Source organism: Phodopus roborovskii, unplaced genomic scaffold, assembly GCF_943737965.1.
Source record: "Phodopus roborovskii unplaced genomic scaffold, PHOROB, whole genome shotgun sequence".
Lineage (NCBI taxonomy): Eukaryota > Metazoa > Chordata > Mammalia > Rodentia > Cricetidae > Phodopus > Phodopus roborovskii.
The window spans coordinates 20947658-20960276 of NW_026126460.1; the positions used below are offsets into that span (position 1 = coordinate 20947658).

The 12619-nt window shown below is 50.6% G+C and overlaps 2 protein-coding genes across 3 annotated transcripts; one reads left to right on the forward strand and one right to left on the reverse strand.

Moving 5' to 3' along the window:
- The first annotated feature begins 505 nt into the window (after nt 1-505).
- Nucleotides 506-3632, forward strand: Zfand2b (zinc finger AN1-type containing 2B). Of its 2 annotated transcripts, XM_051190496.1 has the most exons (10): nt 506-587; nt 714-786; nt 1071-1165; nt 1390-1521; nt 1658-1809; nt 2314-2406; nt 2485-2545; nt 2634-2701; nt 2979-3051; nt 3356-3632. In XM_051190496.1, exons 2-10 carry the CDS (start codon nt 732-734, stop codon nt 3410-3412), a joined length of 786 nt encoding a protein of 261 aa, XP_051046453.1. In that variant the 5' UTR covers nt 506-587; nt 714-731; the 3' UTR covers nt 3413-3632. The 2 variants fall into 2 exon arrangements, with proteins under 2 accessions (XP_051046453.1, XP_051046454.1); XM_051190497.1 differs by lacking the exon at nt 506-587 and having other exon boundaries at nt 597-786; nt 3255-3632.
- A 140-nt stretch (nt 3633-3772) lies between these two features.
- On the reverse strand, nt 3773-12095 carry Abcb6 (ATP binding cassette subfamily B member 6 (Langereis blood group)). Its single transcript, XM_051190495.1, has 20 exons — nt 11330-12095; nt 10902-11039; nt 9879-10059; nt 9620-9721; nt 9283-9466; nt 8074-8195; nt 7470-7579; nt 6931-6996; nt 6669-6794; nt 6463-6539; nt 6308-6371; nt 6123-6208; nt 5854-5911; nt 5534-5638; nt 4832-5006; nt 4588-4700; nt 4276-4370; nt 4123-4191; nt 3889-4015; nt 3773-3851 (listed from the first exon to the last, which is right to left on the reverse strand). Exons 1-19 carry the CDS (start codon nt 11876-11878, stop codon nt 3907-3909), a joined length of 2529 nt encoding a protein of 842 aa, XP_051046452.1. The 5' UTR covers nt 11879-12095; the 3' UTR covers nt 3773-3851; nt 3889-3906.
- Nucleotides 12096-12619: the final 524 nt, after the last annotated feature.

Here is a 12619-nt window from a genome sequence, read left to right on the forward strand (position 1 = left end):
GTGTAAGTCAGAGAGCTGTTCTCCGAAGTCGTGGTGTCAAATTTACAGATATCCACCTGCATCTGCCTCCCAAGTGTTGGGATTAAAGGCATGAGTCACCAAGCTGATTTCAATGAGCTGGAATGGAAGGAAGGCTGTGGACACAGCAGGTGGGCCTAGGTCAAACTGAAAAGGGCCAGCGATGTCTTAAAGGATGGACATCAAACCTAAAACCTGGAAAGGAATCTACACCACAGAGAAACACAATAGCTGTCACTTCTTCAAGAGGCGGCGTTGAGCTTGAGAAATAGAGAAAAGGATCGGAGCAACAGACCACAGACAGGACTGCCTCCAAACCACCCTTGTCCACTGATACGTCCATCTTCGCCTTCACTTATTATTGTGCTCATCCCTGAGGCTTCCGAAAACATTCTTCTCCAAGCTACATAGGCTCCAGAGACGTCAAACCCTAGACTTGGCTCAATTCAGGGATTCTCCGCCCGCAACTCACTGCCGCTCGGGATGGGCCCGCCCAACGTGATGACGTCAGCGCGCGCGCCAGCGGGAGGAGAAGTAGGGACCGCGGGCCGGCAGGCGCCCAGGCTTCGGTAACCTGTGCTGGGCGGGGGAGAGGAAGGGGCGGGGCGGGGAGCCCCCCGGAGTTGCTGGGTTGCGGACCCGACCGGGAGCGGGAGTCCTCGGCACGCTCAGCGATCGCTTCTTCCCCGCGGCAGGCCCCGCACGGTCCGGCGATGGAGTTTCCGGACCTCGGCGCTCACTGTTCCGAGCCGAGCTGTCAGCGCTTGGGTGAGGGGCGGAGCGCGCGGGGGGCGGGGCCGGACTGCTGGGGCTGGGGACTGCAGGTGGGGCGGCAGGGTGGGCACTGGAGCTGGCAATGCCAGGAGGGCGGGGCTCGAAGTTGGGGGCGGAGGCTGGGGGCGTGGTCAAAGAGATCGTGAACAGTGGAAGGGTTGCAGTGTGCGGCAAAGAGGGCGGAGTTTTCCCCAGGAGAGTAGCAGCCCTTAGCAAGAAGAAAGGACACAGCCAGGTTAGTTTCCCTTTGAACCTGCAATCCGACCCATTCTCTGTAGACTTTTTGCCACTCAAGTGCGATGCCTGCTCCGGCATCTTCTGCGCAGACCATGTGGCCTACGCCCAGCATCACTGTGGATCAGCTTACCAAAAGGTGAGGGGGCGATCGTGAGGGTGAAAGGGGGTGGTTGTAAGGAGAGGAGAGCGGGAGCAGATGCTTTCAGAAATCTGTCTACCTTATAGTTCCCACTCTTAGTTATTGTGTTTCTAAGCCTTGGTACTGGGAAACTTTGTTTTCTAGTGTATTTGTGAGTGGTATGTCCAGGTTCATTAAGAGGTTGGTTGGCTCTCAGACTGACTCCTGCCCCTTGACTATAGGATATCCAAGTACCTGTGTGCCCTCTCTGTAATGTGCCTGTGCCGGTGGCCAGAGGGGAGCCTCCTGACCGGGCTGTGGGAGAGCACATTGACAGAGACTGTCGCTCTGATCCCGCGCAGCAAAAACGCAAGGTAAATAAATGATGGAGGGGTTGGTGATAGACAACCTAGCTTCGAATACCGATGTCTGCAAACCTAAAAGGCTAGCTCCATGGGGCTAGAGGAGGAGGTAAGAGTTTCATAAATAATAAGCCCTGCTTCATCTCAGATTTTCACCAATAAGTGTGAACGTTCTGGCTGCCGACAAAGAGAGATGATGAAACTGACCTGTGACCAGTGTGGCCGAAACTTCTGCATCAAGCACCGTCACCCACTGGACCATGATTGCTCTGGGGAGGGTCATCTGACCAGCCGGGCAGGGTAATTACCACCAAGTATTCGACTTGCTTTGCTCCAGCCATGGCAGCCTTGACCAAAGGAGTCTTTCTTTATGCTTCCCGCTTTGGTTTCTGGGATTGAGCCTAGGGCCTTGCACACACCAGGCAAACACTCTACTACTGAACCTCGGCCCTTTGTTGTTTTTCACTTTTTAGCCTAGGCTGGCCTCAAACTTGTGACCATCCTCCTGCCTCAGACCTCACATTCTGAGGTTACAGTATACATTACTTCAGGCTCTTTTTATGCCTTTGAGATAAGAGTCCATTAAGTTGCCCAGGCTGTCAGTGAATTCACTCGGCCCTATAGAGTTCTCAATTTTCTTGTCTGAACCTCCCAGGTAGCTGAAGTTACAGTCTGTATACAAAATTGTGCCCAATTTAACTCCTTCTCAAAGTATATGGTTTTGCAGAGTGCTTAGAAGAACTATGCTCTTGACTTCCAAAGCATGTCCTGAGAAGTATGTTAGGATGCCTTTCTTCCCTACAGGCTGGCTGCTATCTCCAGAGCACAAGGTCTGGCTTCTACAAGTACTGTCCCCAGTCCAAGTCGGACCTTGCCTTCTGCTTCTTCTCCCAGCAGGTAAGTTCCCCTGTTTCCTCTCTCCCCCATTTAGTCCCTTCACATCCCTAACCGCAGTTTGTTTAATGTCCACCACAGAGCCACATCCCAGTTTCCAACCCGGACATCCCCTCCAGTGATTGCTTTGCAGAATGGCTTGGTGAGTTAGGGAAAGGTTGTATAGACAGAAGTAAATCTACACGAAGTGAAGTCCGAGGAAACTGGTCTTTTTACCCCCCTCTTTGCAGAGTGAAGATGAGGCTTTGCAACGAGCCCTGGAACTATCCCTTGCAGAGGCTAAACCCCAGGTCCCAAGGTAACTACTGTGAATGAGAGCCAGATCTGTTTGGAAGGAGGAGGTGGGACCATTCCAACCTACTCCCATAGCTAAAAATTGGTTCCCAGATTAGATGAACTATCCCCAAAGGCCTTGATTGTCTCTGTAGCGATGGCAACAATGCTAATATCCACCCTGTTGGTTATAGGAAAGATTGAGGTCACACTCAAGAGGTACTCAGCACTATGATGCTGACCAGATCCAATGCTGAGATATTATGTATTATGGTCATAAACTTAAGCTCTTCCTTTCTCAGTTCTCAGGAGGAAGAAGATTTGGCATTAGCCCAGGCACTGTCAGCCAGCGAGGCAGAATACCAACAGCAGCAGGTGTGAGGACTGGGTAGATTGGGTCCTGTGTTGGAGGGTGAGAATTTAGGGTTGCTCTCTCCCAGTTGTGGAGAGTAGTGATATGGTTGATCATCTCTTTGCTTCCCTCCAGCAACTCCAGCTCATGCTGAGCCCTGATACAGGACCTGCCCTCTCCTGTCTTGACTTTACACTGTCTCTTCCTTGTCCTCTCCTTGCTCCAGGCACAGAGCCGTAGCTTGAAGCCGTCCAACTGCAGCCTGTGCTAGGGTCCTGGGCTTGGGGAGGGAGGCTCACCTGAGGACTGTGGCCCTCACATCTCCAGGGTACCCAGGGAAAGAAAGCACAGAGAAGCCCGGATGACAGAGACAAGCAGCAGTGACTTGGAGGACACTCCATGGAGCATGGAGAGGAAGTTTGTGCAGCCAAGCCAAGGAAAGCCCCTGTTATCTCTGCTGCAGCAGAGGGGGTGGCTGGGAACCATTCTCTGTTTGGGGGCCTTGGTAGACTCCATCTCCAGCCCCTTTCATCATGCCCCCACTCCCAGGGGAGCATGTAGTGGACAGGGAGAGGCCTGGGAAGAGTAAAGACCTTGGCAGTTAGTAAGATGTCTGTGTGTTTCTTTTTCTTCTCCAACCTAGAATAACCAGTGTGTCATTAATGTTCATTCAACTCAAGAATAGAGGCCCCTTATAGTCCCCACACAACCAAGCCACAGCTATTGTTGCACAGTCCATTTATTTCCTTATAGTGCTCTCTGGAAGGCCCCTTTCTCTTACAATAGTGAGCACCTATAGCAGGATGAAATAGGCCAGAGAGGAAACACATCTTTTTCTCCTGAGTTAGCTTTTGGAAGGGAAAAGGTCACTTTTGTCACTATGCTGTGTCCTGAGGTTTAGAGTCTTCAGAGACAGTTTCTTGTCCTTGCTGCTGCAGCTGCCACATCTCAGCATACACACCACCTCGGGATAACAGAGCTTCGTGCCTGCAATGATAAAGCAAGTGAGATTGGGTTTCACGCCAATCTCAAAGAGAAAAAAAGAAGTAAACAAGGGAGACACCCTCCAGGAGCTTCTGCCCTGCGTGGCTCACCTTCCTCTCTCTATGATGCAGCCGTCTTTGATGACGAGAATTTGGTCAGCATTGACGATGGTTGAAAGCCTGAGAGGTCAGACATCAATTACCTACTTTCCCCATCCAAAGTGGTCCAGCCGTGCCAGCCATATGAGCCCTGTAGTCCTGTACCTGTGTGCTACTACGATGGTGGTGCGGTTGGTGCAGACTTTGGCCAGAGAGGCCTGGATGGCTCGCTCATTAGATGTATCCAGTGCAGATGTCGCCTACAGAAAAAGAGCCTGGGTGAGATGGTCTTGCTGCCCAGAGACTCCAAGGAGAAGAGGATGCAGGCTCCTAGTGGAGGTCTCAAGGATAGTCTGGGTTTATGAACTCCATAAGGTTTTCGTAAAAAGACTGGTGCTACCTTTGTGAGGTGGGGGACTGCTCTGGAAGTGGTGTAGGTAAGAATGGTAGAATGATAGGCAGGTGTTGGGGCCTCACCTCGTCCAGCAGAATGATGTCTGGAGCCTTAAGAATGGTGCGGGCGATGGCCACTCGCTGCTTCTCACCACCGCTTAGCTTCAGTCCCCGCTCGCCCACCTGTGTCTCATACCCTGTGGATATTAAGCACCTCCCCCAAGTCACATGTAAATACATTTGATTTCTCTGGGCGGGTGGGAAAGGAAGGGCGAGACTGAATTCGAGAGAGTAACAGGTTTAAATCGAGCAGGGAGAAAGACCTCACCTTCAGGGAAAGAGAGGATGGCATCATGAATGCCTGCAGCCTGAGCAGCAGCCTCTACCTCAGTGTCCCCAGCTGTGACACGACCATAGCGGATATTGTTGGCAATGGTATCATTGAAGAGGACAGTGTCCTGGGGCACAACTCCAATGTGAGACCGGAGAGAGATCTGGGTCACCTGAGACCAGAAGACCAATACCCTATCCTGTGAGACCCCGTCAGGCTTCCAGAAAGCTCTGGGGATAAGCTGCCTAGGGGAAGATTCCAGCATGGCTGCCCCTAATCCTAGTTGGGTGGGCAAATCACACAATTTCTCCAAGTCCTCCCCATTCATGAACAGAAAACACAGCTTCTGCCTCTTCACAGACAGACATGCATATTTCACAAGACACACTGTCCTTCTGATTACTTTCCTGGGTGACTGTTGGTCACATGGCACTAAGAAGGCCCAGGTTCTTGGAGGTCTGGGGAGTAAAACTAGGGGCCTTGGATAGGTCACTAAGCTCCAGCTCCTCTTTCCTCCATTTATTTGGAGACAGGGTCCAGCTGGCAGAACTTGACCTTGTTATCCTCCATCCTGAGATTACAGGCACCATCTGACCATACAAGGCCCCAGCTTTTTTGCAAGGCTGTTATCTCAGACATTCCTACCCCTTGTTGGTCTTCCATAGATCCCTAGATCAGTCTTCTCTTTGGCAACCTTACCTGTGAAATGTCCTGTCCATCTATTCGGATGCAGCCAGAGCTGATATCATAGAAGCGAAACAGCAGGCGTAAAATTGTGCTCTTTCCAGCCCCAGATGGCCCCACCTGTTAAATTGGAAACATGAGGAGAAAATACTCTGGCTTTTAAAACTCCCTCTTTAAAAGACCACCAAGATCCAGGAATGCTAGCTGCTACATTCCATCTTGTTGCCTGTTACAACCAGGCTCTGGATGCCTAGCCTGGGTCAAGATGCACCATCATTAGCACTGAGTGAGAGAAACTCAAGGGATTCAAGACAAGTAGCTAGGTCTCCCCTCACCAGAGCCACCGTCTGTCCAGGCATCACAGTGAAGGACACATCCTGTAAAGTCTCCCGCCTGCAAGAAAGAATGGTGGGTTCAGTAGTGGCTCTACTGAATCATACACTAGGAGATAGATTCTCCACCCAAAAGCTATAATGGTCCTTACTCTTTTCTGTGGATTGCAAAGCTGAAGTTCAGAGCAGGATGAAGGTCAGCAAGGCAGTGTACAAATAGATGGGGGGGGGGGGGAGATTGTAGGGAAAGAAAGTAAACAGGCAGGACTCACCCATCAGCATAGCTGAAGTGTACATTTTCAAATTCAATGTGGCCCTTATGAAAACGAAGGGGCCCTGCTCCAGGAACATCCTTCACCTGGAGGAGATCACAGTCAACATGGGCTACCATCGCTGGCCTGGGATGCCAGACACAAGAAACTGCCCCCTCTCCCACCTTACTCCTCCCTCTACTCACTTCTGTTTCCTCTTTCAGCAAGTCAAACATGTTCTCCATGTCAATGAAGTTAGTCTGGATCATCCTGCAAAAAGAATGAAGGCCAGGGCTTGCTCAAGGAACTGAGAAATAGTGCATCCTGAGCAGATGCGGGACAGGGACAGGGATCAGGTTACCTGTAGTATGTGCCAAACCAGTTGAGAGGCATGTACAGCTGAGTGATGTAAGTGCCAAAGAGCACAAAGTCCCCAACCTGCAGAGACCCAGAGAAGCAAATATGTTGCAGGAAGCCTGCGGGTTGCTCTTGCTGTCACTTTGTCTACATCCTATCCTAGTGGGAGGCCCTCAGTCATCGACCCTGTCTTTCATGAGTCTGCCTCACCTGCAGCTTCTGCTCACTGACGAAGTATGCACAAAGCAAGGAGCCAGCCAGGAGCCCAAGCCCAATCACCAAGTTCTGGGTCTGATTCAATACAACCAGAGAAGCACTTGACTTCCATTCCAAACCCTAAGGACAAAAAGAAAAAACAAACAGGAGGAAGGAATGACCCGTGGGACAACCACCACCAAATCCCAATCTGGGTCTAAGCACTTTCAACTCTACGCCTGGATTTCACTCTTCTCGGCCCTGTTAATCAGCTCACCTGATACTTGATGATGGCCTCTCGGTAGCGTTCTACTTCATAACCCTCGGCATTGTAGTACTTCACCTGAGGGATTCACATAGCACAGAACTGTGGGATCATTCCCTCCATAGCCCTCATCCCTTCTTCCCAATTTCTAAAGTTATTTTTTTTTTTTTTTTCCATTTTTCGAGACAAGGTTTCTCTGTGTAGCCCTGGCTATCCTGGCACTTACTCTGTAGACCAAGCTGGCCTCGAACTCAGAGATCCACCTGCCTCTGCCTCCTGAGTGCTGGGATTAAAGATAGGGACCGCCTCTGCCTGACATCTAAATTTATTTTAAATAACTTTTTAAAAAAAATTTTTTTTTGAGATGTAGCTGGTTGGCTTGGAACTTGCTATGCTGTTCAAGCTAGGTTTGAACTCAAGAGAGTCTTCCTGTCTCTGCTTCTTCCCAATTCCTAATATCCCCTCCAGTTCTTTTATCATCTCAGTGGTCCCAGCCAGGCTCCTCCACCTCTCCTGGCTTCCCACCACCATCTCAGGGCTGCCTCTGTTACCGTCTCAAAGTTCAGCAGCGAGTCCACTGCTCGTGCCCTGGTGACATTTTCCTGTGTGTTCATAGCACGGCGAAACTTGGCTCTCCACTCAGTGACCACAATGGTCAGTACTAGGGGAGAATGACAGGAGGGAGAAGAACAAGACATCATCCCCAACAGTTGAGGCCAAATATAGATGTCCGTGCCCTGTGCCACACATACCAAACCTATGCTAGCACCCAGGGTCCCAGACCCAGAAAGAGAGACAAAGAAAGCTGTATATTCACCAAGGAAAGGAGTTGAATGCAAGATATCTTTGTAGTCTTGCAAAGTTTCATGTAGAAAATACTTTTATGAGCACATGAAAAGAAGATGCTACGTAGTCTGCCCTGACTGGGGTCACACAGTGAGGACCTAATGTGACATACATGCCCTTCCCCGGTTTTCATCTAAGGTTCAACCTTGACAGGGGAGTAGACCTTCCCATCGCACCAGGAGTAGACAGCCTAATCGAGCCCACCACTCCTCAGCCTGCCAAAGGTCAGTAGGCTGAGTGGGGGTAGGGCTCATGGCCAAGGAAGACCCTGCATAGTTCAGGGAGATGGTTTCCCCCGGCAGCACTTACTGAGGTAGAGGCTCATGCACAGGAACACAATGAGGCCAAACCAGGCATTGAAGAACATGCTGAAGTAGATGATACCAATAATGATGTCAGCCAGGGTGGGGATGATGTTGAACACCAGGTAGCTAGAAGAGTAAGTCAAGTGAGAGAAAGGTTTGAGGATTTAGACCCAGCAATCTTATCTCTATGGACTTATTTTAGCACAGTGTTTCATTTTCAATAGCAACAAATCTAAATACCCTTCAAGAGGTTGACGGCTGATAAGGCTTAGTGGCAAAGGCTTGTAAACCCAACCCTCTAGAGTTTAAGGTAGGAAGACAGAAAGCCTAATGCTAGCCTGGGTAAAGACAGGGCTGAGGATGGATGGAGTGCTTCTGTAGCATGTGTAAGGCCTTAGGTGGTTCAGTCTTCAGTATCTCATCACACACACCCAAAAAACAAAACGCCAAAACAGCAACAAAATAACCTCTATCAATTACAAGTAACAGAGATCTTTGTGCATGGATGGAAAGGAATCTCAGCTGGGGAGGGTGGGAAGGAATCGAAGAAGGGAGGGAGGAAGGAAACAAATTTCCATGAGGTTTTGTTAAAGCAATTTTGAGAAAGAACCTATGTGTGGTATCTTTTGGTTTAAAAAACCAATACCACATTAGTTCTGAGTCTTCAGAGATTTAAAGTAAAATACAAAGCATAGCTTAACATACTAACCATAGTAGGGAGACTCTGGAGAAATGAATGGAATTCTTAAGATTTGTTCTATCTACATTTTTTCATTTCTTTTTAAATTACATGCATATGGTTGGTAGGTATGGGAGGTACCTCAGAAGGCTAGAATAGTGTCAGATCTCCTGGAGCTAGAGTGGCAGGTGGTTGTGAGCTGCCTGAGGCAAGTGGTTTTGGGAACTGAATTCAGGTCCTCTGCAAAAGCAGTATGTGTGAGCCTTCTCTCTAGCCCCCATTTTTGTTTCTTTTAACAGAATCCTAAATCGTCCAAGATAGGCTCAAACTCATTATGTAGCTGAGGCTAGCCTTGAGCTCCCAACCCTCCTGCTTCTACTGGGATTATAGACACGTGCCATTATTTGAGTTATTTGTCATAATACTTCTTCCTGTAATTTGTCAAAAAGACCTTAAGTGAAGTAAGGTAGGAGGGTAAGGCAGCTCAAGCTGTACCTTCCCAGCCCCCGCCCCCCCTTCCCACTGGTGTCACACCTGAGCAGTCCTGTGACACTGGATGTTCCCCGGTCCACAATCCGAAGCACCTCCCCGGTGCGCCGGCCCAGGTGCCAGCGCAGTGAGAGTTCGTGCAGATGGGAGAAGAGGCGTAGCTCCACACCTCGGGATGTGAACTGCTGTACCCGGATCCACAGGAAGGTTCGAAGGTTGCTCACAAAACCTGGGAAAACCAGGGAAGCCTTTGTAGGTCTTGGGGGAAGAGAAGCATCAGCCCAACACCAAGATGTTAGAGGCCTAAGAGCCCAAGGAACAGTGAGAGGGTTCCCATGGGAGACACTGATGTCAACCAGGGAAAGGACAGAGTCCCTCATACCTGTACTGCCAGTGCCACCCCCCTGGAGGAACTTGAGGAACACATAGGTGACAACAGTCCAGGCCAAGGAGCTCCAGGGAGCCTTCGAAGTCAGTAAGTTCACTGTGGATTAAAGGTATCAGGGTTCACTTCCAACAACCAGGGCTCTCTAAGGCAAAACTGCCCCAGGTTCTGACCACCCAGCTCCCATCTTTGTATAACCTCCCTAGGTAAGGGCCACTCCAGCCCCCAAGCTGAACATACCCTTCCACCCCCTCACCAATGTCCCTATAGAAGATGGGGACCAACACATTGAGTGCTCGGTCCAACCCCATGAGCCCAAGGCAGATGAGCACAATGAGCTGTAATGCTGGACTCCCTCGAGGCCACAGGTAGCTACTCAGTAGGCGAAGCTTCCTGCCAAGGTCTCTCCAGGTGGATATCCGGTCTGTGGACTGGGCCTAGGAAGATGACACACAGGTAGGGCATTAGAAACAAAGACATATACTTGCCCCAGTGTCTCCAGGAGATAATAGATGGGACCACAGTTCACAGGCGTCTGAGGGTCACTAGTGACCCCTTTCAGGGTCAGGAAAGTCACTGAGTCACAGACTCAACTTAAGCATGAGAACAAAATTCACCTCCGGGAATAGGATAATCACGTGCCCCCCAAGAAATTTCTTCTTCTAAAGTTTGGCATTTGGACAACAGCCAGCATTTTCTCAGAGGCTTGAAGATAGTTCTACTTGCTAAAAAGAGTTATTTTGATCTCTGGCAAAATAGGTATCATAGTTATACAATTCAGGTATTACTATGGTGCCTATTAGAATGTCAATGCTAACCTCTAGGCTCCTCTCTGTTCACAAGGCCTGCCTTAGCTCAGACTCCCTTCCTGGTCTCATATAACTTTGGAGACCCCCCCCACACCCCTATTTTTCTCTGCCTTCCCTGAAGACAGCCTTGGTAGTTTGGAATAAATTTTTCCCTTTTTACCCACAGAGAGGCTGTTTGGCGTCTTTGCTGTGCCCATTTCATTCAGGGATGATGACAGGGAATAAAATTAAACAACTACTATCATTACTATCCCAGCACAGTCACGGAGGTACACCACTTGTGACTGAAAAAAATTAGGTATACCTGGTCCCTTCCTTTCTATTTTTTCCTTTTTGGTTTTTCAAGACAGGGTTTCTTTGTTTAACAGCCCTGGCTGTTCTAGAACTCCCTTTGTAGACCAGGCTGGCCTTCAACTCACAGATCTTCCTGCCTTAGGGCTTAAAGGCAGGGGCCACCAAACTTGTCATACCTGGCTTCTTTGTACATCTTGGTCTTCATCATGAACCCGTAGAGTGTATGACTGGGGACGAAGTCCAGGGGCCCAGAGCCCCAGGATAAACAGTCCTCCAGAGACCACATATCGCAGGACCCATAGGCCAAACTGAACCTAGAATGAAACAGAGCACAGGCTTAAACCACATTGTATTATTTCTTATAACACTCAGATACTTCTCAGAGGCCTAGCAACAGGTTTTAAAAAAAAACCACAATGACTCAGCACAGACACACCCCATTCAATGCTAGCCACCCCCACCAGTTGACTATCAGCTTCCAGCCAGCGTCAGACACTCAATTATTTTTTTCTTCAAAGAGTCATCCTACAGCATGGAGCCAGTAGGTTCAGAAACAGTACTTTCAAACATCCGTGCTTCGCCTTCTCCCCATAAGGGCCCTCACCTGCTGGCCCAGATCTGCCCTGGCCCACCACCACTGTGGGCTGTTCCAAGATACCAGGGCCAAGTTCTCGGCTGCAAATGCCACAGTCCAGAGGAGCAGGAGACCCGAGCTATGCCTGAACTTCATCCAGACGCCCATTGCCAGACTCTGCCGTGCCTGGCGCCGTTCCACCACGAGCAGCCACAAGCCACAGGCGCTGGCCAGACTCTCCAGCATGGAAGCCAGCAGTAGGTAGCCTGGCAAGGGGAGCCCCTGTGCAGTGCCCACTCGGCCAGCCAGGCCGGCCAGGGGCAGTGCCACCTGCAGTGTGGCCAGAAACAGCTGCAGGGCATAGGGAGCCACCCGAGGGCCAGCCGCCCAAAACAGTTCCTCTGTGCCAGCAGGCACCTCCCGACGCCTGCGGGGAAGAACCAGCACCAAGGCCAGTGCCCCCAGAGCCATGAGTGTCGAGGGCACGAGTGTGAAGAAGAAGCAGGGACTCAAGCCATTCTGAGTCCAAGCCGGACCCACCGGCCCTTCGGCCTCGCAGTAGTTGCCCACAGTCACCATGGCGATGTGTGATTGCTGGCCGAACTTGAGGTCACTGCAGTATCAGGGAGTCGGGCTGGCCACTCAGAGAGGGCCGCGGAGGCCAGGGTGCCTTGGGACATGGAGCTACGCCGCCCGGGTTGCGGGGACGGCCGCACGTGGACCTGCCACACTGCCCACTGTTTGCGCACGCGCCACCTCCACGCACACTCACGCAAACCACGTACGCCGTCCTAGTTGATTCCCACTCGCTAGCAGATGGGACCCTCAGGCTCAGAGCGGCCGCACAAAAAAAAAAAAAAATGTTGTGCCCTTTACGGCAGCGGCCCCGCCCACCAGATCTGTCCCGGGCTTTCATTGGCTAAGCGTGAGGAATGCAAATAGAAGGGCGGAGAGCCGTCTGGGTCACGTGTTCAGGGCGGGAAATCTGACCTCAAGTCTGACTTGGAGACCTTGACCTCCACAGAATTGTCCCTCAGAATCGGAGCCACCAGCCCCCGTCCTTTAAATAGCGATTACACTGTAGCCCAGCTGGTCTCGAACCTTGTCTTAGCCTCCTAGTACTGGGATTTCAAGCATGAGCCAACGGGATGACTTTGGTTTTCTAGCGACAGAATCCTGAGCCTCACACATCAACAAACTGCTGAATTACAAAGGAAATTACAGAGCTCTAGCTCTGAATCCCTGCGGTGCCACCGCTCTACTCGTTTCCAGAGTCTCCCAACCAGATCTCTTTTACAGTCCGAAGAGCCCAGCTGCTGT

Bases quoted from the DNA above. Each gene is read 5' to 3' on its own strand.
- Zfand2b (XM_051190496.1), top strand. From the start codon at position 732: ATGGAGTTTCCGGACCTCGGCGCTCACTGTTCCGAGCCGAGCTGTCAG. The intron at 1,166-1,389 runs GTGAGGGGGCGA...CCTTGACTATAG, and splicing joins GTGGATCAGCTTACCAAAAG to GATATCCAAGTACCTGTGTG. The intron at 2,546-2,633 runs GTGAGTTAGGGA...CCCTCTTTGCAG, and splicing joins TTGCTTTGCAGAATGGCTTG to AGTGAAGATGAGGCTTTGCA.
- Abcb6 (XM_051190495.1), bottom strand. From the start codon at position 11,878: ATGGTGACTGTGGGCAACTACTGCGAGGCCGAAGGGCCGGTGGGTCCG. The intron at 6,795-6,930 runs GTGAGCTGATTA...TTTTGTCCTTAG, and splicing joins AGGCCATCATCAAGTATCAG to GGTTTGGAATGGAAGTCAAG. The intron at 6,209-6,307 runs GTGAGTAGAGGG...GATCTCCTCCAG, and splicing joins TGCTGAAAGAGGAAACAGAA to GTGAAGGATGTTCCTGGAGC.